At 44.4% G+C, this 22,982-nt stretch overlaps 2 protein-coding genes across 8 annotated transcripts in view; both read right to left on the bottom strand.

Annotated features, from left to right (window-relative positions):
* The window catches only part of fbn1 (fibrillin 1), a 43,182-nt gene extending 36,231 nt beyond the window's left edge, over positions 1-6,951 (bottom strand). The window contains exons 1-6 of one of the 4 annotated variants that reach the window (XM_057025749.1): positions 6,688-6,951; positions 6,157-6,376; positions 4,837-4,919; positions 2,998-3,096; positions 2,354-2,449; positions 1,798-1,893 (exon numbers count right to left, since the gene is read on the bottom strand). In XM_057025749.1, the coding sequence (XP_056881729.1) occupies positions 1,798-1,893; positions 2,354-2,449; positions 2,998-3,096; positions 4,837-4,919; positions 6,157-6,347 (565 nt within the window). In that variant the 5' untranslated portion in view covers positions 6,348-6,376; positions 6,688-6,951. Of the gene's footprint in view, positions 1-1,797; positions 1,894-2,353; positions 2,450-2,997; positions 3,097-3,173; positions 3,489-4,836; positions 4,920-6,156; positions 6,474-6,669 lie in introns of those variants that run through there. The other 3 variants (XM_057025750.1, XM_057025748.1, XM_057025751.1) reach the window with 3 other exon arrangements.
* Positions 6,952-15,671: 8,720 nt separating this feature from the next.
* Positions 15,672-22,446, bottom strand: LOC130516637 (SHC-transforming protein 1-like). Of its 4 annotated transcripts, none has more exons than XM_057017856.1 (13): positions 22,226-22,446; positions 21,985-22,046; positions 21,402-21,895; positions 20,201-20,271; positions 19,203-19,263; positions 18,940-19,059; positions 18,812-18,862; positions 17,872-17,923; positions 17,579-17,705; positions 17,274-17,466; positions 17,101-17,152; positions 16,390-16,453; positions 15,672-16,215 (listed from the first exon to the last, which is right to left on the bottom strand). In XM_057017856.1, exons 3-13 carry the CDS (start codon positions 21,891-21,893, stop codon positions 16,086-16,088), a joined length of 1,413 nt encoding a protein of 470 aa, XP_056873836.1. In that variant the 5' UTR covers positions 21,894-21,895; positions 21,985-22,046; positions 22,226-22,446; the 3' UTR covers positions 15,672-16,085. The 4 variants fall into 4 exon arrangements, with proteins under 4 accessions (XP_056873836.1, XP_056873818.1, XP_056873826.1 ...); XM_057017838.1 differs by having other exon boundaries at positions 18,812-18,865; positions 22,226-22,444; XM_057017846.1 differs by having other exon boundaries at positions 15,672-16,212; positions 18,812-18,865; positions 22,226-22,443.
* Positions 22,447-22,982: the final 536 nt, after the last annotated feature.

The following is a 22,982-nucleotide window of genomic DNA, read 5'->3' as shown; positions in this document are numbered from 1 at the left end:
TTTGTACCCAACAAAGACCACGTTGATTCGCTGGGCTGCATTTTTCCCGTCGTCAGCTGCGACAGACGCTGAGACCACCGTCAGCAGACCAGTAGTCACTTTTGGCTGGTTTTGCTGGAAAGACACGTCCACGTTCAGTCTCAGTGGCACCAGGATCTCTTCCCGTCCCGAGGGCAGCCTCTCCCCCCGCCCCACCGGTCTGATCACGTTTTAGCGGAAAAACCCGTGTTTTCTCTTACGCGATAAGATTGAGCCATAATAGGGCACGGATCCGTGCAATACATTAAAAGCACTGTCGGGCTATGCACGTGCACATGGTTGTGTTTACACACACACATTATACAAGTGCTTGAGACTGTCAGAGCACATAGCCTCCCTTTGAGACGATGGACCCAAGCCAAGGAAATTCTAGTCAATGTAACATTTAGAAATGTCATTTTCCCATTTTCTTAACCTCACTTAGCTTCCTTGGCTTCGCTAAAGAACCCAATTGTTTTCAATATTCTCAATCTGCATAAATATCAATAAACCATAGCCCACGAGTGCTGTCGAACCATTTCCCGGTCCATCAGTCAAAGGTCATCGAGTTCTTTCCCTGTTCAAGAGCCCCTCTTTAGTTTTATAGTCGCCTTTTCCCAGACTCAACAGTTGCTCGGCCAGAGCAGCCACGCTGATATCATCATTTATTCATTAATCTTGAAAATTCTGAACAGCTGGTCCGAAAAGATGGGAAGAGCAGAGCCCAGAGCTGCTGCCGAGCTTCCTGCCAATCTTACCTGCCAGCTCAGTCACCACCACGGAACAAACTCCACCCAAAGCCAAACCGTCAACCTGAATAATGAAGGTCAGTGGAGGGACATGGAGAACTTTTATCTGTAAATAACCTGTAAATAAACAGGTCTAGCTGTCAGGATTAGATTAGGGTGCTAACAAACACAGACTTTCCCAACAGTTGGCTCCAGATACACAGAAACAGCGTCTACTTGAGCTTTCTCAGCGAGTTAATCACAGTTTAAACTGTACATCAGTTCATCATCAGAACCCAGAGTAAATGCAGAAATCCCTCAGTGAAACAAAAACTCTAAAAGACGGGGGAGGGAAAGAGCTTAATCTGGTCAAGCTTCCGCAGGAAATTGTGAGAACTGACATTTGGCAAATGCTTCGACAGATAAAGCTGGTTAAAAAGTAAAATGTCCGTTTAGTTTAAACCAAACCTCCCCACAGACCCAACTGGGGGGCATCATCACTAATTAGGAGCTCTGCACCAGATCCAAATATTAGTTTAAAAAGGTCACTTTGCTGACCTCTTAAGGTCATCTTTGCTACAGACCTCCCGCAGGAACCCAAATCACACACGCCTGCTTTGGCATGCACATGTTTTAGCCACAAACAAACAGTGGGCTCCTCTTGGATTGCGTGTGCTTGTATACTTTTGAGCCACATGTGCCAGAGAACAACCACAGGAGGTTTTGGAGGTCTTTGGTTAATAGACAGCACACAATTAGAGAGACCTTACCTTCCCCTGAGCATCGTTTGAGAACAGATGTGGAAAAAAATCGTCATTTCTGAGCTCAGCTTTGACATGTAAATGTTCCACAACAAACCGCATTCCTGGAGCCAATGGCATGACTAAGCAGGAATCACTTGTCCTTAGTCTTAAAACCAGCACCAATTCAGCATCTGGTCACATTTTTCACCAAAAAGCAGCATGTGTGGGTTGGAAAACCAGCCCACCTCAGCAGGAAGAGCAGTGACAGAGAGAGCGTGATGTGAAACCTGCAGTGTGGCACTCATTACCTCTTTCGCACTGGGTGCCAGTGAAGCCGTAAGGACACACACATCTGTTTGGAGCCACGCATCGTCCTCCGTTGAGACAGCCATTCTCACAAACAGCTACAGAGCAGAGGAGAACAAAAACAAATAAAGGCAGTGTCATGGAGACGCTAATGTCAGTTAAAACAATTAAAATGATGTTTCTGGATTATACAACTTGACTTTCATGTTTATAGTCTCGTTCATTGTTTGTAATGGTTAGGACAACTCTACAGTCGGTAAATTAATAACAGCGATCTGGGAACGCTGTGTGGTCATGTGGTAAAAGAATCAGGCAGCCACATTCAAGCTAACTGTCCGGTTGATCATTACAGTGTTAGCTGGAGACAGAAGGGAGAGGAAACTCAGGAAAAAGAGCAAAGAAATTCATTTATGTGAGTTTTAATGACACTACTGTCCACATACAGCTGCGCTAATGGACCTCTGAGGCGCTAATCTTGGTGACAAATCCAACATGTCTGCAATCATAGTTTGGGATTAAACACGTGTTTCTGATGATGTCAAAGCCAGACGTTCTTACATTGACCGCAGTGTTTTCCCACGTAGCCCTTCTGACACTGGCAGTGGTCTTCTGCGCACGATCCACCGTTCATGCAGCGAATGTTACAGTTCTGGACTGTGGGGAGAGCACATGCAGCCTGGATTATCTTCACAGCAAAATCCACAGACAATTCTTGAAAGTCATGGTCAGATGTAATTTTCTTAAAAAGTTATGGGGTCTAAAGATCACACTGGATTGGAATGCCAATGGGCCGGGAAGTGGGGGATGAGCTGTTGACTGTGGACAACCTCCAGAACACACACGCATCCAACGCGAACAACTGACACACAGCAACCCGTGAGACAGATCACTATTTGTGAAAACAGAATTGCAACATAGGTGGCTGGGGGCCCATTTCGGGGATGTTTTGAAGTGTTTCTTTGGTGTGGCATCTCGTGCTTTCTCGGCAACGCTAATTAGCGATGAGCACTGGAGGGGTGGAGGAGAAAATAATCAAATGGCAGAACCCAGCCTGACAACCACAAAACACGTGAAGGGAAAACGAGACTGGATGCTTTCTGGCATCTGTCATACTTCAAATTATTGTTTTCATTGGTCAACGTTTGATATTATTGCATCCAAATCTGCGCATATTCAAACGTCTGCTGTTGCTTTTGACAGACCTGACTTGGATCCGCAGGACGGGGCGATCTGGCCGGTGGGGCAGGTGCACATGTTGGGCCTGGAGCAGAAACCGTCTCCACACGAACTCCGGCAGATCGCTGCAAAGGAGAAAAGGGCGCCGAGTGAAGCAACATAAAAACACGCGCTGTCAGGTGGAAGACGGGCCAGTGCTTACTTTATGGCGCCAGGATTTGGCCAGCGCATGAGAGAAAATTCATGTTACGTGTCTGCTGCTTGTCAGCCTGTCTGCTCCAGGTTTTGAATTTCAAACCTCACGCTGAATTCTGATCTACAATATTTCAAAACTCAAACAGACCACAGTCAAAATATGGCCACATCCTCCTTTTAACTCTCATCATGGTTTAGTTGCAGGAGCCCACTCTGAAATATCTCCCTGCTATTTTCTTCACTGTTGTTGCCATTAATGTGCACCAGTGTGTTTTTGGTGTTGGCTGTTTCTGCGCGGTTATTCTCTTTCCCACAGACTGTTGTTGGCATGGTCTGCTGCCCCCCCCGCTCCCATCAGGTACAGTCCAGCCCCTGACCCCAACTCCCTGAACCCCACTGCTAAACAATGTCATTAGAGCCGCGACAGGCATCCGGCCAGCCGAGCAGCCAGACTGCAATCACACAACGCTGCAGCCTCTCAGACCTTCCTGTCTATTGAAGGGGAAGGGAGAGAGAGAGGGAGGGGGGGAGAGAGAGAGAGAGGGAGGGGGGGAGAGAGAGAGAGGGAGGGAGGGAGGGAGAGAAAGAGGGGGAGGGAGAAAGGGAGGGAGGGAGAGAAAGAGAGATGGGGGATGCAAAAGAGGAGAAAATCCAGAAAAAAAGCAAGAGAAATGAAAAAGAAACACTTCCCACTAACTTTAGATCATGTCAGCTCAACACCTCCATTCCAAAATTGTAATTCTTGACCAATCAAACAACTTAAAATGGAGCGATGGAAATAGTTTAAACTTTAAAACCAAATAAAGGTTCCAAAGAAATAGAGGAAGACACAAAGAAGCTAGTGTCTGACCTCTCTGAAGGTCTGCCTTCAGTGCAGGACAGATATGCCGAAACGCTCCACTGGAAAATTAAAATCACTCAGAAATGAACTCATCTGCTGTCACCTGCAGAGGGACCCGGGAGAGGAAATGGCAGAAGAGTGAGATAATATTTTCACAAATGACGCTCTGAGCTGAGGATTTCTGCTCTGACCGTCTAAGTCTGAGTTATCGTGGAAAGACAAACCAGGAAGGATTTCGGCCTTCATTTAATTTTACGACCTGTTTGAATACGGCACGTTTTAAAATGGATAAATGAGGCACTTAAACTCCTGCTGAACTTGAATTCATGTGGTGCAGGAATATTTCCTTTCTTGTCATCCTGAATCCATTTTGTTAACTTATATATTTGTATATATGTTCCAGTTGATGCCATACTGTATATAATGAGCTTTTATCACAGCCCTGTTGCTTTGGCTCTTGCTAATGTCAAAATTAATATTAGAGAAAACCATATTCAAAGAACCTGTATGCTAGTTTTGAACCAGCATAGTCATTTAACAACTCAATCTGAATTAATAATCTGAAAAGCACAGAATGGTTCTAGTTTGGCTTCAGACACAATAAAAGTTCGGCACTTATAATAATAAATGGATGAATTCATTTTTTCTGATATCTTACTGCTGGGGTCTGGCCTGTTTACTGCATATTTCCAATAGCTTTGCTTTCCAAAACAGCAGGAAATTTGAGGAAATTCAGTCTAACAGGGGCTCGGGGTGGATGACAAATGGGTTATATTGTGTTACGCTATCACACGTGAATGTAAAGGAGCGGAAAATTGTCGATACTCACGAACAATGCACTGATTTCCACCAGTAAGAGTCTTCCAGCCTGGGCAGCAGTAGGCATTGTTCCTGGAGCCGCACACATTTGGTCTGCAGAGAACACACAAGAAGCTCAAAAATGAGCGGAACCCAGTCTAAGAACACTCCCAGCCCAGGTCTTTTATACGCTTTTTATAATTATAGCTTTGCCTTTGTGCTTTGTGATCCATAGAGAGCAACAGAACCTAGCAGTTCTGTTGCTGTATGGGAAGATTTCCCGTGCTATACTGTACTTCATCATCTCTTGACCTGATTCCTCCTGCAGGAGCTGGAATGATGGCATTGCTCAAGGAAGCTTCAGCAGGGATCCAGATGTGCGGGAACAGGGTCAAATTTAGACTGCAGCCATCAAGATTCCAGCAGCATTAGCAGGACAATCGCCCATGCAGCCACTTTCCAAATTACCCCCCATAAACATGTATTTTTGTCATCTACAGTAACGCAACACATCCCTTGGTACCCATGGACATTGAGGAATTTTATTTTTACCTTTAAAAACTATTTTAAACGTTACAAACGACAAGTGTTAACCTAAGGGCTCTGCTCTGCGCTGTTTTCAGAAATTAGATGCACCTGTAAAAAGCATTTGCCTGCACCGTTCTGCCCCCTACAGGCCAGACACGGGAATGTTACTTTTGACCCAAAACACACACATATATACTCATACACACACACACGCTTGGGTCACTGTTTTGAAATGAAAGAACCTTGTTATTCGTTAACTTACAGGCTGTCCAACACAAATTCCTGTGGAGAACTTTCATTCAGGTGCCTACCGTCACCTAAATTAGCTCGTGGACAGAGACCTTGGGGTTTTTTTCTTGATTTTCCTCTTTTTTTCCCCTCTCTTTCTCTGTCTCATTCGCACATGCACAGAACCTCTCTAGCAGTGACCCACTGTGTACAGCTGCAGATGTGATTTATCCACAACTGGGGTGTGGTGTTTTTTGGCCTGAAAGGGGATTATGCTGTTAGTCTCTCTCCCTCTCTCTCTCCCTCTCTTTCTCCCTCTCTCTCTCACGACCAATGGCCTCCTTTGTTTGGATGTAATTTATTATTGCAGTCAGCAGGAATGTGATATCCTTGCCAGTATTATAATTACTAAACTTTCCTCCAAACTTCCCATCACACACAGCGCCACTCACGGCTCGCGCACGTGTTTAATGACCTTCATTGACATTAAAGCATCAACAGGTTAAACGAGGGAAAAGACACCTGCTTCAAGCAAAAAACACACACACACATCAAGGAAGCTGCACACTTGGATAAAAAACACAACTATCTTTACCCTCTGAGCACGTCGGTCCCTCCTCTTCTCTTGGCCCTGCTGGCCCGGGGGTCGATCGGTTTGGTGATCAGCTCGCTGCCGTCGGTGTCCTCCACCTCTGCAGCGTCTCTGAGCTCGGCGCGGAGCGACAGCAAGGTGACCAGAGCCACGGCCAACTGCAGCAGCCGTCCTCTACACTTACTGCCCGGCATATCCACCCCTCAAGTGTGCAACTCCAGCGCTGGGTGCAATAAAAAAATAAAAATAAAACAACAAAACAAAACAAAAATGTTTCTCAGACCCCCAGCCCCGTCGACCTCTGCAGTCTGGAGTCAAAGCTGCAGGGGGAAAAGGAGAAAAAGAGAAAAAAAAAACCTATAAAAACAAAGCGAAGGAGTTGGGCAAAGGCGCAGATGAGAGCGTAGGAGATGCCGTGCACAGAAGAAAAACAAATAAGAAACGCTTTACTTTCTTTTCCATCACCGTGAATGCAGAAAAGTAGGGGAAAGTTGCAACGGGGGGGAAAAAACTCACGTGAAAACTGCGCATTACCTTGTCTCCCAAACAGGAGATTCGCCTCGGACCCGACAGAGGAGCACTCAAATGCTGCTGGCAGGTATTGCCGAGGAAAGTCTTCAGACGCGGAGGAGGGCAGAAGTTGTTGTTTCATAAAAAGTTACTCAAAACTTTTAGTCGTTCTAATTAGATGCGCATCGTAACTTCAGCGGCCCGCTCGTGCGCCTCCAGCTCAGGCTCGACTCGGCGCAGATAAATTAGCGGAGCTGATGGATTCCGGTGTCTCTCTCCCTCTCTCTCTCTCTCCTCTCTCTCTCTCTCTCTCTCTCTCTCCCTCTCTCTCTCCCCTCTCTCTCTACATCTCTCCCTCTCTCGCCCCTCTACCCCTCTCTCTCTCTCTCTCTCCCTCTACCCCTCTCTCTCCCTCTACCCCTCTCTCTCCCCCTCCCTCTCTCTCTCCCTCTCCCTCTCTCTCTCCCTCGGTGTAGATCACTTTCCTCATCACTGCCCTGCTCAACTTTCATATAAAAAAAACTAACGTTCCCCGCCTGTTCTCGCGATATCAAAGCCCGAGTGCGGTAAACGCGCGGGTCCTCGAGACTTGACCGTTTCCCTAATATCACAGTTCGCATAGAAGCTAAACTTTACAGCAAATAAAACAACGACTTGGAGTCAGATCCTAAATAATCTACTATGAATACATATCAAATTGTATAATTTAAACCTTAAACAACTACAAATAAATTGCCTTTACGTTTTAGCTTTCCAATGTTGATATTAATTAGCTGGCAGCTTTGTAAAGTGTTGGGTTTTTGTTTTTTGCGAGCATTTAAATATCTTGTTAGGCTACAAACTTGGCCGTTTTTATTATCAGTGGGATTCTAACTAAACCTAAATTGATTAGCATGTTAGCATCCCCTTTATTTGCTGCTGTCAACAAGTAAAGTAAAATTGGGACATGTGCTCATTATACTGTATTGGGACAGAAGCCTTCCCCCAAAAATTGAGGGTTTTCCCCCTCGTTCCACCCTCTTTTTTGACAGTTTTGTGATAAATGTGTCCAACAGGCACTTGTCTTCAGTCAGAGGAGTTGACACCTGTCCTGCAGGTGGGGGTTCAGCATCCTGTCTGGCACAGTATGGATGTGCCATGCAGGAGGAACAGGAAAACCTGTGCAGCCAGACTGCGCACTGCCTCACAGTCAAAACTAAAGAGTAACTAGTCAGAGTTGACCTAACCGCCTTTAATTCCTGCTGATATTAAAGGACCAGAAAGTTGCTTCAGAATGAGATCAATAAGGTTGTTGTCAGGCTGCAGTTGCCACAGCATAAAGTGTTAGTCTTTGCTTCAGATTGCAAGAGTTCTAAAACTTTCAACACAACTGGAAATAAAATATGACCTGAATTTTTTTTTCCAGATGATGCTCTATAAATATTTACACTGTGCATGCTGGATGTTTTGAGGAATTTTGTCCAGTGAAGCGATTTTTCACACAAGCTGATCCAAGGTTGCCGGCACACCCAGCAAACAGAGTATGCAGGATTTTCTCTGTCAACTATGCCATCACTCTAAACCCACAAAGCACCAACTCACCCGTCTAGTCTACTGTCAAGGTTCGAATTATCCCCGTTGCATGTCCTAATGTTATATTCCTTCACTCCATGATATTTGTTGCATCATTAGTCCAGAGCTTTGCAGGTTGGGAGAAAAAATATGACTTCAACAGCATAAGCCAAATGAATGTTTACAGAAGTAATATTAAACACGTGTAAGATAGTTTATTAGCTTTTGATCCAGCTGTCACTCTCTTTTCCATCCTGCCAGGTCGAGGCGTGCTGGTGCTTTAGCCTTGCTGACATCTCAAACTGGATGTCTGCCCACCACCCCGATCTCCTTCTCGACAAAACCGCATTATTTTCTCCGTTCTTCAAGTCTTGCCCTTTACGAGGCCTCTCCACTCGCTGCTGACACCATGTTGACGGAGCAGTCTGCCAAGAGTCTTTGTCTGCCTCAGCGCACCCAAGTGTCAGACAGCAGCAAGAGCGCAACCACAGTGTAATCCTGCAGGTTTGATCTTCCACCACTTCATTCCTTTTTTTTCTAATCAGCGCCCTTGCAAAGCCTCTACTTTCTCCTTTTCAGGGACTGGGCCCCTTTTTGGTGACTGCAGCTGATTTTTAAACAGTGTCAAAACACAATCTAACCCACCGACCAGCCACTAAAATATTACAGGCCTCTCATCCTGCAGTCGCTCCCTTTGAAAACTCAATTAAAGTCTCTGAGATTCCACCCTGGCCTTGTGGACGCAGTTTAAAATGTAGAAGTTTAATCTCTGAAAACATGGATGAAAGCGCCACTTAGAGTTCATGTAAGCTATTTTGGGTAAATTTTGCCAACCTATGCTGTGGTTTTCATGTTTTACTCTGTCAGGTGCACTTGCCTTGACCTCCCATGACTGAAAGAAACAGCCTGCTATCACTAGCACCTTGATGTGTGTGTCACGTTCATAACATCTTTTGCAGACTTACACACTAAATATTGGACATAAAGTATATTCTAATATTAATGTGTATGACTCACGCCTGTCTAAATTCTAATCTGACAGAAAAACAGGCCTCAAGATTAAGACTTGGCACTCTTCCCCGAGGTGATAAATGGTCCAGTGGTGTTTCAGTATGTGAGAGAACATAGCGATGATGCTAACAGGCCTTCATCTAATCAATTCAAATCAGAAAACGGATTAGATTAAAGTGTCAACATTTGCTCAGGGGTGCTAATGTAACTAAATGTGCTGCAGGGTGCTTTGAAGTACACAGCAAACACAGTAACGTGCATACAGGCAAGGTCTTGTGCACGTTATTCAGTTCTGATTTTATTCTCTTTGTCCAACCAACGTAAAAAAAAAAAGCTAAAATTGGGGCAATAAAGGATTTTCTGATGGATTTTCTATAAACTGAAGGTGTGCTGAAGGGCTCAGGTGACCAAGATCAACAAAAAGCCCACAAATCACCCAAAAAGGAAGTGATGAGATCTAGTTTAAAAGTTTACCACATTGGTTTGATTTGTGCAAAAATTCCTGTTTTTGTTTTTGTATGATGCGATCTGTCGTATCGTCTCAGCATAACTGGTGTAATCACAAGAATCCAATCGATTTTTTACAAAAATGCAACATTAATGCGGCAGTTGAGGAATTCAGTGGGCGGAGTCACAGTCGGGGCCGCTGTCATGAACGGAGGACATTCCCAACGCGCACGTATCTGATCCAGTCGGTCCCCGTACACGTGACATCAGACACGCGTATGTCCAATATGACAGGACATCCTGCTGCATCTGTTCTGAGTTTACAGGATGCAGCAGCACGCCGCTCTGCTTCTTCTGGAAGGTAGATCACCCTCAGACTGGAGGGGGAGATGGATGACCGCACATGTGGTCATCCGGCCTCCCGTCCACTCCAGAACGCCGTCCCAGTGTTTTCTGTCATCACTTATTCATCTCTCCTCATTGAAATACCATTTGCAGCCACATCCTCGGGCTTGAAATTACGGAAATTCTCCTGTAATGGAACTACTGGTGATAAACCAGTATTCATGACCCCGGCGCTGGACTCATAACATAAATTACTATAACTCCTGCGCCTCGTTTGAGGAGTAGGTCTGTGGGAGAGGCCAGCGATGACAGTCGCCTCAGAGCCTCAGGTTTCATTGAGGCCGGCTGAGATTGGCTCTGAGGCGTAAGTGAGCCGGGTGGGCGTGAGGAGCCCGGAGCGGCGTGAATGGCTGAGGAGTGGGGAAAACCACTGAGTCACTGCAGCCTCTCCTGCAGCCTCTCAAAGACTCCCGGTTTCCCTCGAATTACTGATGCGGCTTTCACATATTTAACATTTTCAGGTGTTTATGTCACATCAGGAATCAGGGAAGCGATTGTGATTCCGGGCGGAATTCTGAGGCATTGCCTGGTGTTTGATCCCACCATTGCTGAGATGTCTGGTGCAAATGATCCTTACACACACACACACACACACACACACACACACACACACACACACACACACACACACACACACACACAGCTCTGATGGTGTCCAGCTCATGCTTCTCGTCAGTGAGCGGTGGTGTGGGAGAACGATGGAGCCCGGCGGTGCAGAGTTGCCCTCTGCTCCTCGGCACACTGACGGCATCTTTTACAGTCAGACGCCGCCTCCCTTCCTCAGTCCTCCACCACCTACACAAATCACCCCCGTCCCCTTCATCAGTTAATCTCCCCACTGTCCGTAACCGAGCGTGGGTTTCACTTTGGGCGGTGTTTACTCCTCTGCAGCAGAAATGGCACGACTACAAAGCCTGAAACAGCAGGACTGTGACAGAGGGAAGATAAACGTTTTTACAGTGTAGTCTGATTGTTTCTCTGGACTATTTCAGCAGATACGCCCCCCGACACATAGTCATTCAGCCCGAACGAAACTCAGCCTTATTCACGTCGAACATGAATAGTTTTCCCCCTGCAACACGTCAAGACTGACGTTCCTGTTTCACCTGTCCTGAGGCACTTTTTAATAGCCTGAATGGACAATCTCCCTCTCTCTCTCTCTTTCTGTGTGTGTCTCTCTCCCTTTGTGCAGCAACTGTAGACTTTCTAACACTGTGTTGTCTTTGGCTCCAGTGGTCACGGTTCATTTCCTTTTGTCTTTTGCAGCAACAGTGCTGCCAGTATTCGAGTCAAATATTTCAAGAAAATGAGTCGTTGCAGAAATGAGTTTTCTTTCTTTCTTTCTTTCTTTCTTTCTTTCTTCCTCTCTTTCTTTCTTTCTTTCTTTCTTTCCTTCTTTCTTTCTTTCTTTCTTTTACCTTTGCGGGACTTTAATTGGCAGAATGCATTTCCCAGCTACCTTCCCTAACCCCCAGCTGATGCCTTAACCTTCACCCTAACCTAAAGGCTCCTCTAGCCTCAACCTTAAAACTGTGTCTTAACCCTCAAACAGTCCTTTGAAGTTGTGGGGACCTGCCAAAATGGTCCCAGTTCAAAATTCAAAATGCCCTAACCTTCCTGCTAGAAGACAGCAAATACAAGACAGGAACTGGGCAATGACTTGGTCACTAGGCCTTCGCTGGCCAGCACCCTCCCCTCTCCTGGCTCCAGGGTGGGGCCCCGGTCACCACTTATGACTAGAACTTGCCCCAGAACTTGAATTCATCAGAACAGCTGGGTTTCATATGGAATGATGAACAAATCTGCAATCAGAGTACAAACATAAGAGCATTGAAGACAAAGGGCTCATAGTCTACAGTCATTTGTGGTTTGATTAGTGTGGTTTGCGTAACTTTAATGTTTCCCTGCAGCTCTCCATCTTCTTCCACCCACCTCATCCTTTACACCAAATCTTAGGTTAATTTATAAACCTTTTAAGCAGCACAAGCCCACAAGATGTCCTTTGGTCATGCCGCTAACACCATTTAGGCTAACAATCTCCTCCATGTGGTGCTCTGACTATGAAGAAAACAGATTTGAGCAGTCTGGCCGAGGCCACAGCGTCTCAGTCGCCCTCTGGTGGCGACATCTGGTGCCGGTAGGAAGTCAAGCCTCCACTTTTCCTTGTGGGTGGGAAATTGATATCAATGTTATTTTTCTCCATCCCTACAGTGCATATTGTGGCAGAAAAAGAGGCCATGATTGCTCATGGTGGGACATCAACAGCCTCGATTTTTCCCCCCTGAAAAAGAAAACTGTGGTTGGGGAAAAAGGCTCACTATACTGTCTTGTAATTGTTACATTTGAGGGTTGTACAGAGTGCCATCCACAAAATGATTCTATTGTATTCTAAATAAACTGTGAAATATTTAATGGTGCTCATGCTATTCTGTCCCCATCTTGTGTCTGAGCATGCAGATTATTTCAGGGTTTGTCCCTGAGGGGAACCATGGATTGTATTTTTTGGCTAATGGCCAGTCTTAACTCCCTTTAATGTATGATTTATACAAAGTCAGTGTCCCCCCCTACACAAATCTGACCATCTTGGGAATGGAAACCATCTCATCTACAGGAGACAATCAGCACTGTTGAGACCCGTAAACACACTCAATGTAGATAGAAACTAATACTTAAACTTGTTCAAAGCGTAATCCATTGTTGTGTAGTGCATCAGTCTAGACATACTAACCTCCTGTCCCTCGTGAGACCTTCATTTGGTGTGTGTGAAAACAAAACAATGCTAACGGCTCAGCAAGACTCCACTCAAAAATTATAGCAGCTAACAATTAGCATCATGCTAAGTACTGCTGAAAACCATGCACTTTCCCCCCTTCATGATTTGTGACCAGCATTGGTAGCATTATGCTAATGCCTGCTATTATCCTGTTAGCCTTATTATTAAGCGTAGACTGAATTTTAACATTTTCTGGACGTGGGTGTCATTGGACATAAAATATTTGTGTGTGTTTTAATTCATTAAAGCTTACTACTTCATTAAATCACTTTCTCCCGAAGACAATCACCTACTTGACACACTTTTGCAGTTTAGGCACCGTTTGTGAGGTGTGTGCAAAAATTCTTATTTTGATTATTTACTACAAGGTCTGGAAAGAAGGAGATCGCCATAATATCGGAAACATGACGGCCGCCATCACTGAAATCAAGGTTGGGATCGCCTGTGTCAAGATCAGCGCCAAAACGGATCCAGACTCAGACAGTGGTAAGGTTTAACAGCTTTATTGGGGAAACCAGATCAAATGCAATGTTTCCTACAACCAGAGTCCAGTCACACGCAGGAAGTGAACACAGCGAAAGAGACAGGCCAAGGCCAAGGGCTCTAAATAAATAGAGGAGGGGGCGGAGTCAATTAACACACACGTGGCTATTAAAGCATCAGACAATGTGAAAATCCAGAACTTCTTCTAATCCTGCAATGCTGATTTCTGACCAACAACCAGCATCAGCCCAGCGAGTTGCTGTTGTTCTAACGCAGGTAAACGTAACAACAAACCCAAGTCTTGTTGGATCAATTAAAGTCATGGGGAATCGAGGTAATTAAAAAAAGATTAACTGTGCTTTTAGAGGGTTTCCCAGTACCACAAATATAAATGTCAGCATGACTAAGATTAACGGAATCGTCCCTCATGGTCTTTGCGCGATTCCAAGTTTTGATCTTATCCCCCGCTGCAGATCCAAGGGAGAAGCGTGAGCTGCTGGCCAAAGCGTGAGGAAACTGCAGAGGAATGGAGAGTGAAACGAGACCAACGCTGGAAGAAAAGCCGGGATTTAGAGTTGGCCAGCAGGAAGGCTTGATTCAAGTCTCCCACATCTGTCTGCTGCCTCGTGCAAGGATCCTGGAATCCCCCACCCCCTCATCATCATCATCATCATCATCATCATCATCATTATCACCATCATCATGTTACACACACACATAGAGAGAGAGAGAGAGAGAGAGAGAGAGAGAGAGAGAGAGAGAGAGTTAGTTTCCATCAGATGCTGACTACATTTAGCTAAACCTGCATTTTTTAGCATGTTTGTTGGGTCAAATCAGGCAGAGTCCATCACTAAGAAGCAACATTTTCAAGAAGTATAGTAATAGATGAGCCTGGACACACACACACACACACACACACACACACACACACGCACGCACACACACGCACACACACACACACTCTGTCTCTGCCTGCTATTGTGGAAATGCAGGAAACAGCCTGGGTTCTCTGCTGTTGCTTTGTTATGTGCATGTTTTCTGTGTGTCTGTCCACTCACGTGTCTCCTTGTCTGCAGTGTCTCTGGAGGAAGACGGAGCTAGATTTCAGAGTGCAAAAAAGTGCTGCAGCACAGCTCAGCCAGTGGCCAAGTCTCGTTTTGTTTCTTCCCAGATCTGAACTCTGCGTGACACTGATAACACTTAAACAAAGGACAATTTCACACCCCTTATGTAGTTTCTATGGTATTAATTGTTCCATTAAGGTTCTTTAGGATCTGGAAACATGTTTCATATAAATTTGAGTGAGTGTGTCCTGTGTGTAGCTCAGTGCATCTTTTTTTTTCACTATTCTATTTTTCTAATCCATAGAACCTATTGTCAGAAGGGTCGGAGGTCAAATAAGGCCCCATGCAACCATCTACTGACTTTCCACCATCGTTGATAAGGCAGAAATAAGAGCATTCTTTTATTTAAAAAAAGAAATCAATCCCACAGCAGAGAAATCTGAAGTGTTGATGCAGCACAGACGACAGCGAGGAAGCGACACGGCTCCGGTGAGTTCCACAAGACGCAGAAAAACATCCGGAAGAATAAAAGCAGGAAGCAAAAGCCGCTGAACACTTTCGACGGCTTTTGTGCAGATGTGCAAGAGCCACAGCCACATTTTAATTCCAGGGAGATTTCCTTTTATTTGAATCTAGTCCAATCAGATAAAACTCAGGTAGTATTTAAAGTGTAAAAAGCAGGAATGAGCAGAGTCTCTCTCTCTCACACACACACACACAGAAAAACTGCAGTGGGGATTGTGCTGTGTGAACAATCATGTGAGGTCAGTGATCACATGTGACAGAATTATCTCCACGGAAAGACCTGAAGTCTTGTTTTCCTACTGGGTGTATCTTTCCCTTGTATCAGTCTTTGCTGGTGTTAAAGTTTCCGCTGCCACTTCCTCCCTGAGCTCAGCACGACCAAGTGTGATTTGTCTGGGTGAGACTCCCCGAGCATCCCTGAGGACGACCAGGACAGCAGCAGAAAATAAAATGGCCTGTTTCGGGCATACACTCGGTTATAAGTCATTCAAATCTGCAGCTGTCAGACTGCTAAAAGATCACCCACGTACACGCACACAAAATACATAAATCAAAGTAAGCTTGTGGAAAACATGAAACTTAAGACACGAGAGCCTGAGCTGGAATCGAACCTCCAACTTTCCTGCTAGGAAGGAACCGTTTTACATACCGGACCTTTTAAATGGGTACAATCTTTTTAGCGATGTAAGGGCGACATCGTGTGGTCATAAAGTGTATTACTGCTTGATTTACTACACAAACACAAAATGTTGATTTATTTATAATTCGTCTGTATTTCGCATTCAAAATGTCAAATACAACAGGTTCGAAGAGGAATGAAAATAGCAACATAAATACAATAACTAATAAAATGAACATATAGAGCCTGCAAATATAATTATTGGAAAAGTAATAGAAAAAGTTACATTCTAGAGGTTCTTAATCACAATTTGTGCTTCTACTTTTATCTAAACAATTCTGAGGATTTAAGATTTTCTGCTGGCAGAACTTGGATCGCATAACTGCACAAGCCTTTAAATGTACATGTTTTATTAAAGTGATGCAAGATGATCGGAGTCTCTCGTTGGTGCCGTTCAACTGTCTTTTTTGGAGACGTTTCAGCTGCAGCTTCCTGGAGGTCAGCGCTAAACATGATCGCTGTCTGGGTTTGCATGTGGACCTGTTCAGTGGCGGTGCGCCGTGCCCTCCTCCACACCACCGAGCATGCACTGACTAGAAGCAGAGCTCCTCTCTCTGACCATGAAGTCTCCGGCGCAGGTGAGCACGGCCTCAGCCCTGTGTCGACCGAACCTGCTTCACATAGCGAGAGATACATCAAAGGATCAAAGGTGCAGCTCTGGATGCAGAGTATGGAGAGCATGCAGCACAATTGAACAGGATTATATGTCAGTAAATCAATAAAGTCACACAGATTATTATTTAGATGTGCAAATCATTTTAAATGTGACTAAAGGTTCTGTGACGGACCTGCCCTGGAACCAGCTCTGGTCCTGGATCAGCTCTTCAGCAGCAGCCTGAGATTCACCAGAGTCTTATGAAGATGAACACAATTTGATAATTATTATATAAGTTATCTGAGATCTGGCATTAAGACCTTAATATTTGTTTTGAATAAATTGATTCAGCAATTTATTATAAGATTAAATCTTAAATATGCCTTGACTGATGACTGATTTTAATGAGCTCAAACAAATTTGAAGAAATTATATGATAAATTTCAACGTCGCCTCCAAGAAAAATAACTCTCACTATTCTACTTACATGCATTGTGTAATAATTACAAACATAATTATAAAGTAAAACGACTTTATTTGAATACTGGAATATATTTTAAAAACGGCTTTTACACGACACAGATGTCAAACTTCATAAAGTAACTTTTCAGGACCCCTAATATACAGTATGCAATCAGAACAATAGTAACTTTACAAGTGCCTGACCTAAAATAGCCTTTCAATATGTGTACGCCTATGAGAATTAGCCACAGACTGTAACAAATTACATTTAATTTCTAATTAATTTACATTATCTAGCTCATCAGCATCATTTTGAATAGTGACATAATAATAATAAATAATAGTGATAGCTCCAAAAATGATGTTAAGAAATTTTCTGTTTTCAAAAAAGCACATTTTCGGGCTCACAGGACACGCTGTGAGTGTATTGGCGTCATTTCACCTGCAGGTAGGGCTGAGGTTCCCTCCGCGGGGCAGTTTTCATACAGGGAAACCTGCAACAACCACAGATGAGTCATCAGATCTCTGCGCGCACATGCGTGAGCGTGTGCACAACCACTCTGGACTAGTGAGGCGTTCAGGTACACATAAACCGGGTGGGTTTTACGTTTTTACCTTCTGGATGCCGATGCTGAGTTTGTTTTTATCTTTTGTTAGCTGCAGGTGCTCAGAATGACCAGCAGGTGGCGCTGTTTCAAGGAACAGATTGTAGTAATCACAACTCTGACCTATTTCACCCTCCAACTTGGCCTTTTGGTCTGTGTTTGTGTCCTCTGTACGCCTTTTATGACACATTCTCACCACTGGCCTGAATATAAGAACAATTTTATATATTGTTAGAAAATGTTGAATTACAACTAAGCACATGGTTTAATGTTGATCACATCTAACAGGCGGTGTGTTGTGTTCAAAGACTGGACCTGGTGTTGGGGGAAAAGAGCGCCGGTCGGTGGCTGAGGACTCTGCGAAAACGACTCTCGAACGCCTGACCGATGCTGTTGATGACCTCGCTGGCTCGACCCCGGGGACACTCCAGGATGTGACAAGCTGAGAGAGAGACAGAAAAGAGAGACAGACAGAGATGGAGGGAGGGACAGAGATAAAGAGGGTGAGAGAGAGAGAGAGGGAGGCAAAAACAGGGCAGGGGGGATTTTCCAAGGCATTTACAGTAAAACAATTGTGGCCAGTCCACATGATGCTAAATTAAACTGACCTCTCAGACTGAAGATGTCTTTCGCAACATAAGCAATGTAATCTGCCATTTCCTGGAAACAAAGAGAAACACAAGAAAAGAGAAAAAGGGGAAAACATGACTGAGATTTCATCTGCCAAAGATCATGCCCAAGATACTAAAGACGCTAGGATACAGAGATTAAGTCAGTAAACAAACATCAATACTGCATATTTTAAAATCGTTTCTATCGATCAGTAAACACCGACAAAGACCTGCATTCAGAAAAGATGCATTCAGAGTCTGTGAACACAACACATGTGGATTTGGACCGAATTTGTGATTTAATTCTGATATACATCCAGCAGCCATAAAGCCTCTGAGGAACGGTGATTTAAATTCCCTCTGCTGCCATCCCAGCAAAGCAGATTATTTAGCTAATGAAAGACTCTGACGCTGATTTAAAATCCCAGTCACGGCTCCAAAAATTAAAATGATAACAGCGATGTTAAGTGGGAACTTTCTAAAAGCAACAAACACAAGAGAGCCTCAACCAGATGAAGGCTCTGGTCACTTTTAAAGGTCAAGTGTGAAAACTTGTTACTAATCTAATATAAGAAACTGAATATGACATTAACAGACACTTTTTTTAAAAAAAAATGTGTGTGGTAATGCTAGCATAGCAGCTACTATTTTTTAGATGTAACAGCAGCATTCTGTTTTGTTTGTACTCAACATTTCACTGGGCCTACTGGGAGACTTATTACTGGTTTAAATCCCATCAGAATGGAGGGAATACTTTATTAGGAGGTCATCTAAGCAGGCTAAAATAAAGTGGAGCTCCTCATGGCTCCATTCTAGGATCTCTGCCATTTGCTTCTGGTCGTGACAAAATACAAAATATGTGAATATACTGATAATGCACCAATTGGTGTGATAATATTATTGTTGTTATCTAAAGATTCTGTGTCCACAAACCTACCGGGTCTCCTCCGGAGGCAAAGGAAATGGTCTGCATGGGATGGCGGGCGATCTTCTGAGGAAGAGAAAAGAGAGAGAGGAACACACCTGAGATGGTTCTCACACCTTTGCAGGGTCAAAGTTCAGCACCTGTAACGAGGAGGCGGCGATCAGGCTCAGGCTGTCGGCGGAGACGCTCAGGACGACGCTGGTCCCTGAGAACTGCAGGTTGGTCCCACCCAAAACAGAGGAGGGCTGTTTGGGGCCAGGCTGCACACACACACACACGCACACACACACACACACACACACGCACACACACACACGCATGCACAAACATTAATTCCCACTAACTCTACTGTATGTTGAGTTGAGTCCATACACGTGTGTTCAGGGCAGTTTGTGTTCTTTACCCTTTTCATCTTCACTGCTGCTGTTACTGACGTCCTCTCACACAGTCTGCTGATGGCCTCTCTGCTCACACACACACACACACACACACACACACACACACACACACACACACACACACACACAAATTATATCCACTACAATACTTGAATAAATATACGCTCAATGTTTCCTGCTGTGATGTGAGCGGCATTTGAGATGTGAAAGGGAGGAAATGAGGCTCACTAAAATAAAATATCCTCATGTTATATATTATCATGTTATATATTATATGTTATATATTATCAACATATTATAATGCTTATAATACGTATATATTATATTATGTATATATTATATATATGCTTATAATATATGCTGTATATATGCTTATAAAGTTCTAATCTTATCTGTATTTATTTATTCTGTTTTTATACTTTGTATAGGTTGCTACTACAATTCAATTTCCCCACGGGGATGAATAAAGTTCATCTTAATCTTAATCTTAATCATGACATAACAACCTAATTAAATGCATTAAGTTCAATCAATGCAAACATTATTTCAAGATCTGAGCTGGATGGGGAATGTTTTCCTGAAAGGTGGCAGGAGCATCTTAATGTCTAGAGAACAGCTTTGGCCGGAGCTCATGCTCATGCAGGTGACTCCAGAGTATCTCTCAAGTATCCCCCAGAAGTCTGCTGCCTTCAACTCCACTCAGGAATTCCACAATTTAGGATGCAAGGGAGGAAATTCAGCTTAATTGGATTTCGGGGCCCGTCAATTAGCGTTTCTGCTTAGAACAGAGGTTTATGTGTGCGGTGGCTCTCGAAGCATCCTGTCCAAGGATGTTGAGACCCAATGAGAAGAAAGCCCCAATTTATGAATTATAAATTTAATCTGATTTTCTTCTTTTTTTATGAAGACACACATGGCCCCAGTGTTAATGGCTTTCTGTGTGTGTGTGTGTGTGTGTGTGTGTGTGTGTGTGTGTGTGTGTGTGTGCGTGTGTGTGTTTTACCTAGTCAGTTGTATTCTTGTCTCTGAGTCAAGGGTTCTCATGGACTTGGTCACCTCCACGTTGCCAAGGTACTAAAGACCACAACAGAACCCACAAACACAACCTCATATTTGATGATGTTTCCATCCTGGTTCCCATCAGAAAAATTATTGATTTCTAATTTTACTCTGAATAACAGTTGAGGTGGGTGTTGAACAACCATCTAAATGTAAATATTGACAGATTATGACACTTTCAGAGATCCTAAACTGCACCAGGAGGGTTTCGATTGGCGGAATTGCAAATGTGTTTCAAGTGTGTTAATGTTGCTGCAGCTCCAGCTTAGAATGGTGCAAGTGTTCAGCTACAGATACGCTCAGGCTCATTTATCCTGCGGGTAGACGGTTGTTTCTGTGGCAGAAATGTTCTGGCTGCACAACCCTGTCAGCCACATTCAGCTGTACTTGATGGGTCGCAACAGATTTTACACAAAAGAGGAAAAGTGAATTCCAAAAATGTTGAATTTTGAGCTTATTGCACGTCCATCTGTTACTCAGAATTCTGTGTAATGTCTTAAGGTCAAGAATGTTTTGCATGTGTAACGGTTATGGCATCATTTGTGCAGCGTGGAATGCTAATATTTGCTGAAGGCTCAGCTCCAAGTCATGGCCAGACGAGCATTGATGACATTTAAACCAAGACATTTTCAGGCATGGACACTTAAAAACACCTCAATTCATAGTGGGTTTAAATTTAGCATCAAGCAAAATGAGTTTGTCAGTGATCACCAGACTGAACTTCATATGTGTGTGTATGTGTGTGTGTGCTTGTGTGTGTGTGTGTGTGTGTGTGCGTGTGTATGTGGGCCAATGTGAACATATGTAAATTATGTGTTGCACTTGCTTATACAGAATGGAAAATCAGGTCCATCCTCATTTCCAGCTGCCACTGCTGCTCGATAACCTGCACGGACACACATCTGGTGTTAAAGCAAAGGGGACCCGATATGTTCACGCACGCGCGCACGTACTCACGCACACACTAGTGAGTGTGCGCACAGAAGTCAGGAGCAGAGAGTCAGGATGAGTCACTGCCGCCTACACAGGAAGCTCCCTGTGGGGGGGGGGGGGGGCGCTGGATGTGGAAAAGTGAACGTGTCGGTGAACAGCGCGACTCACCTGCACTGTCGCGCTGCGCACGTGAGTCGTGTGGTGACGGATACCTTGAGGTTGTGGTGAACTGATCCGGGTGCCGTCTGTACGGTTGTGAGGTCACCTGCCGCGGCCTCCAGGCAGCGCGGGCCGGCTCCGTGCCGAGAGCAGGAGCAGCCGAGCTCCGAGGGGAGGCTGGTCATCCGCTGCAGGCTGATGGGTCTTTTTGTGCAGCTCAGGGCAGAGGGACCACTGGACGGGGGCTCAGGAAAGGACGGTGGCTTACAGAGTCTGCAACCTGACCTCCAATCCCAGTCTGTTCCGTCAGCGTGTCCACATGTGGTCTGGTCCCTGGTTGTCTGTCCCCTCGGACCACTTTGAGGTCCAGTGTTCCCCATGTGGGGGTTGGAGCCCTCATGGTGATCAGGCGTCCCAGGGTCCAACAGGGCAAAGTCAGAGTCCAAGCAGAGGTCCCTCTTGAGGGACAAGACCCTTTGAGGCCGGTCCTCCAAAGAGGTCAGCGAGTCATTGCGCAGACGGCTGTATTTGGTACGTCTGAGCATGCCTGCAGAGAAAAAGAAGGTCCTAGCTCCACACTCATCCTGATCATTCACAATCTCTTGGATTATGTCTGTGACAGAAGTTCAGTGATACCTGATTAAAGTCCTCTCTGTGATGTAAATCAGGGCAGGTTTTGCTCTCTTATAACCAGGGAGCTGAACCGACAGCAGGAACAAATCAGATAGAGAAGAGTTAAAGAAGTCAGTTTTTTAATGGCTGGTTTAAAGCAGTTTTGATTAGATACAGAATAAGAAACACAATAATCTGAGAGTGGATGTAAATCAGGTTATTAGATTAGCTTGTTATTATGCTCATATTGATGGAATAAACCTACCAGTGTGGGACTCCTCTGGAGAGCAAGGTCCCGTCTGCTCAGCTGCGCTCATTCTGGACACAGTGCCATCATCCCGGTACGTGCGTCCTTTCTTTCTGCCCGAGGCGCATTTGATTTGCGCAGCTTTCATGAATGACCGCTCTTTTTTTTTTTTTTTACTGAATGAAACTCTTTTCTCATTGCGGATGAATGTGTGAGAGAAGCAGAGGGAGAGATTGACAAGACCCCCCTCCCCTGCTCATAGACTAGCAGCCAATCACACAGGAGCAGGGTGACTCATGCTGAAGGTACATGCACAGAAGACCCAACACAGTAGATGCACTCTGGGACGCAAAAACGAAGTTAAAGTCGCACTTTCTAGGCAATTAAGCCTCTAAAGAGTGTAGATTGACTGGAGTTTTATTACATGTATTGGATGTTTTAAATAGCATTCTAAATAAGTACCTGAGGGCATATCAGATGGAGGATTTAACAATCAGCTTACCTTTGGTTCAGATCAGCTTGTGTTTGCAAACTGCGGTCACTCTGGGATAAGTGGGTATTTTTCAAAGTAATTATATATAATGTATAGGGGCAGTGACTTTTTTAGATGATGTTACATTGTAAATCGTGAAACTGTACTTTTATTTGTGGAAATAAACGAGATATACCTCAGAATTAAACCAGCGTTTATATCTCACGCTATATTAAAACTTAGCTGAGCTTGGTCTCCATCTAGTGGCCAATCGGCGCCATTACACAACAAGGACCGTTCAAT

The sequence above is a fragment of the Takifugu flavidus genome, chromosome 2 (assembly GCF_003711565.1).
Source record: "Takifugu flavidus isolate HTHZ2018 chromosome 2, ASM371156v2, whole genome shotgun sequence".
Classification (NCBI taxonomy): Eukaryota; Metazoa; Chordata; class Actinopteri; order Tetraodontiformes; family Tetraodontidae; genus Takifugu; species Takifugu flavidus.
The sequence above is the reverse complement of the archived record's forward strand: the minus strand, read 5'-3'. Positions and strand labels throughout refer to the sequence as shown.

What these genes read in the sequence shown, in the direction of transcription:
- LOC130516637 (XM_057017838.1), bottom strand. Translation starts at nt 21,893, where the DNA reads ATGCTCAGACGTACCAAATACAGCCGTCTGCGCAATGACTCGCTGACC. An exon ending in CAGCAGTGAAGATGAAAAGG is followed by an intron (nt 19,060 to 19,202) that starts GTAAAGAACACA and finishes GTGTGTGTGCAG; the next exon opens with CCTGGCCCCAAACAGCCCTC. An exon ending in CAGAGCTGGTTCCAGGGCAG is followed by an intron (nt 16,216 to 16,389) that starts GTCCGTCACAGA and finishes CGCTATGTGAAG; the next exon opens with CAGGTTCGGTCGACACAGGG.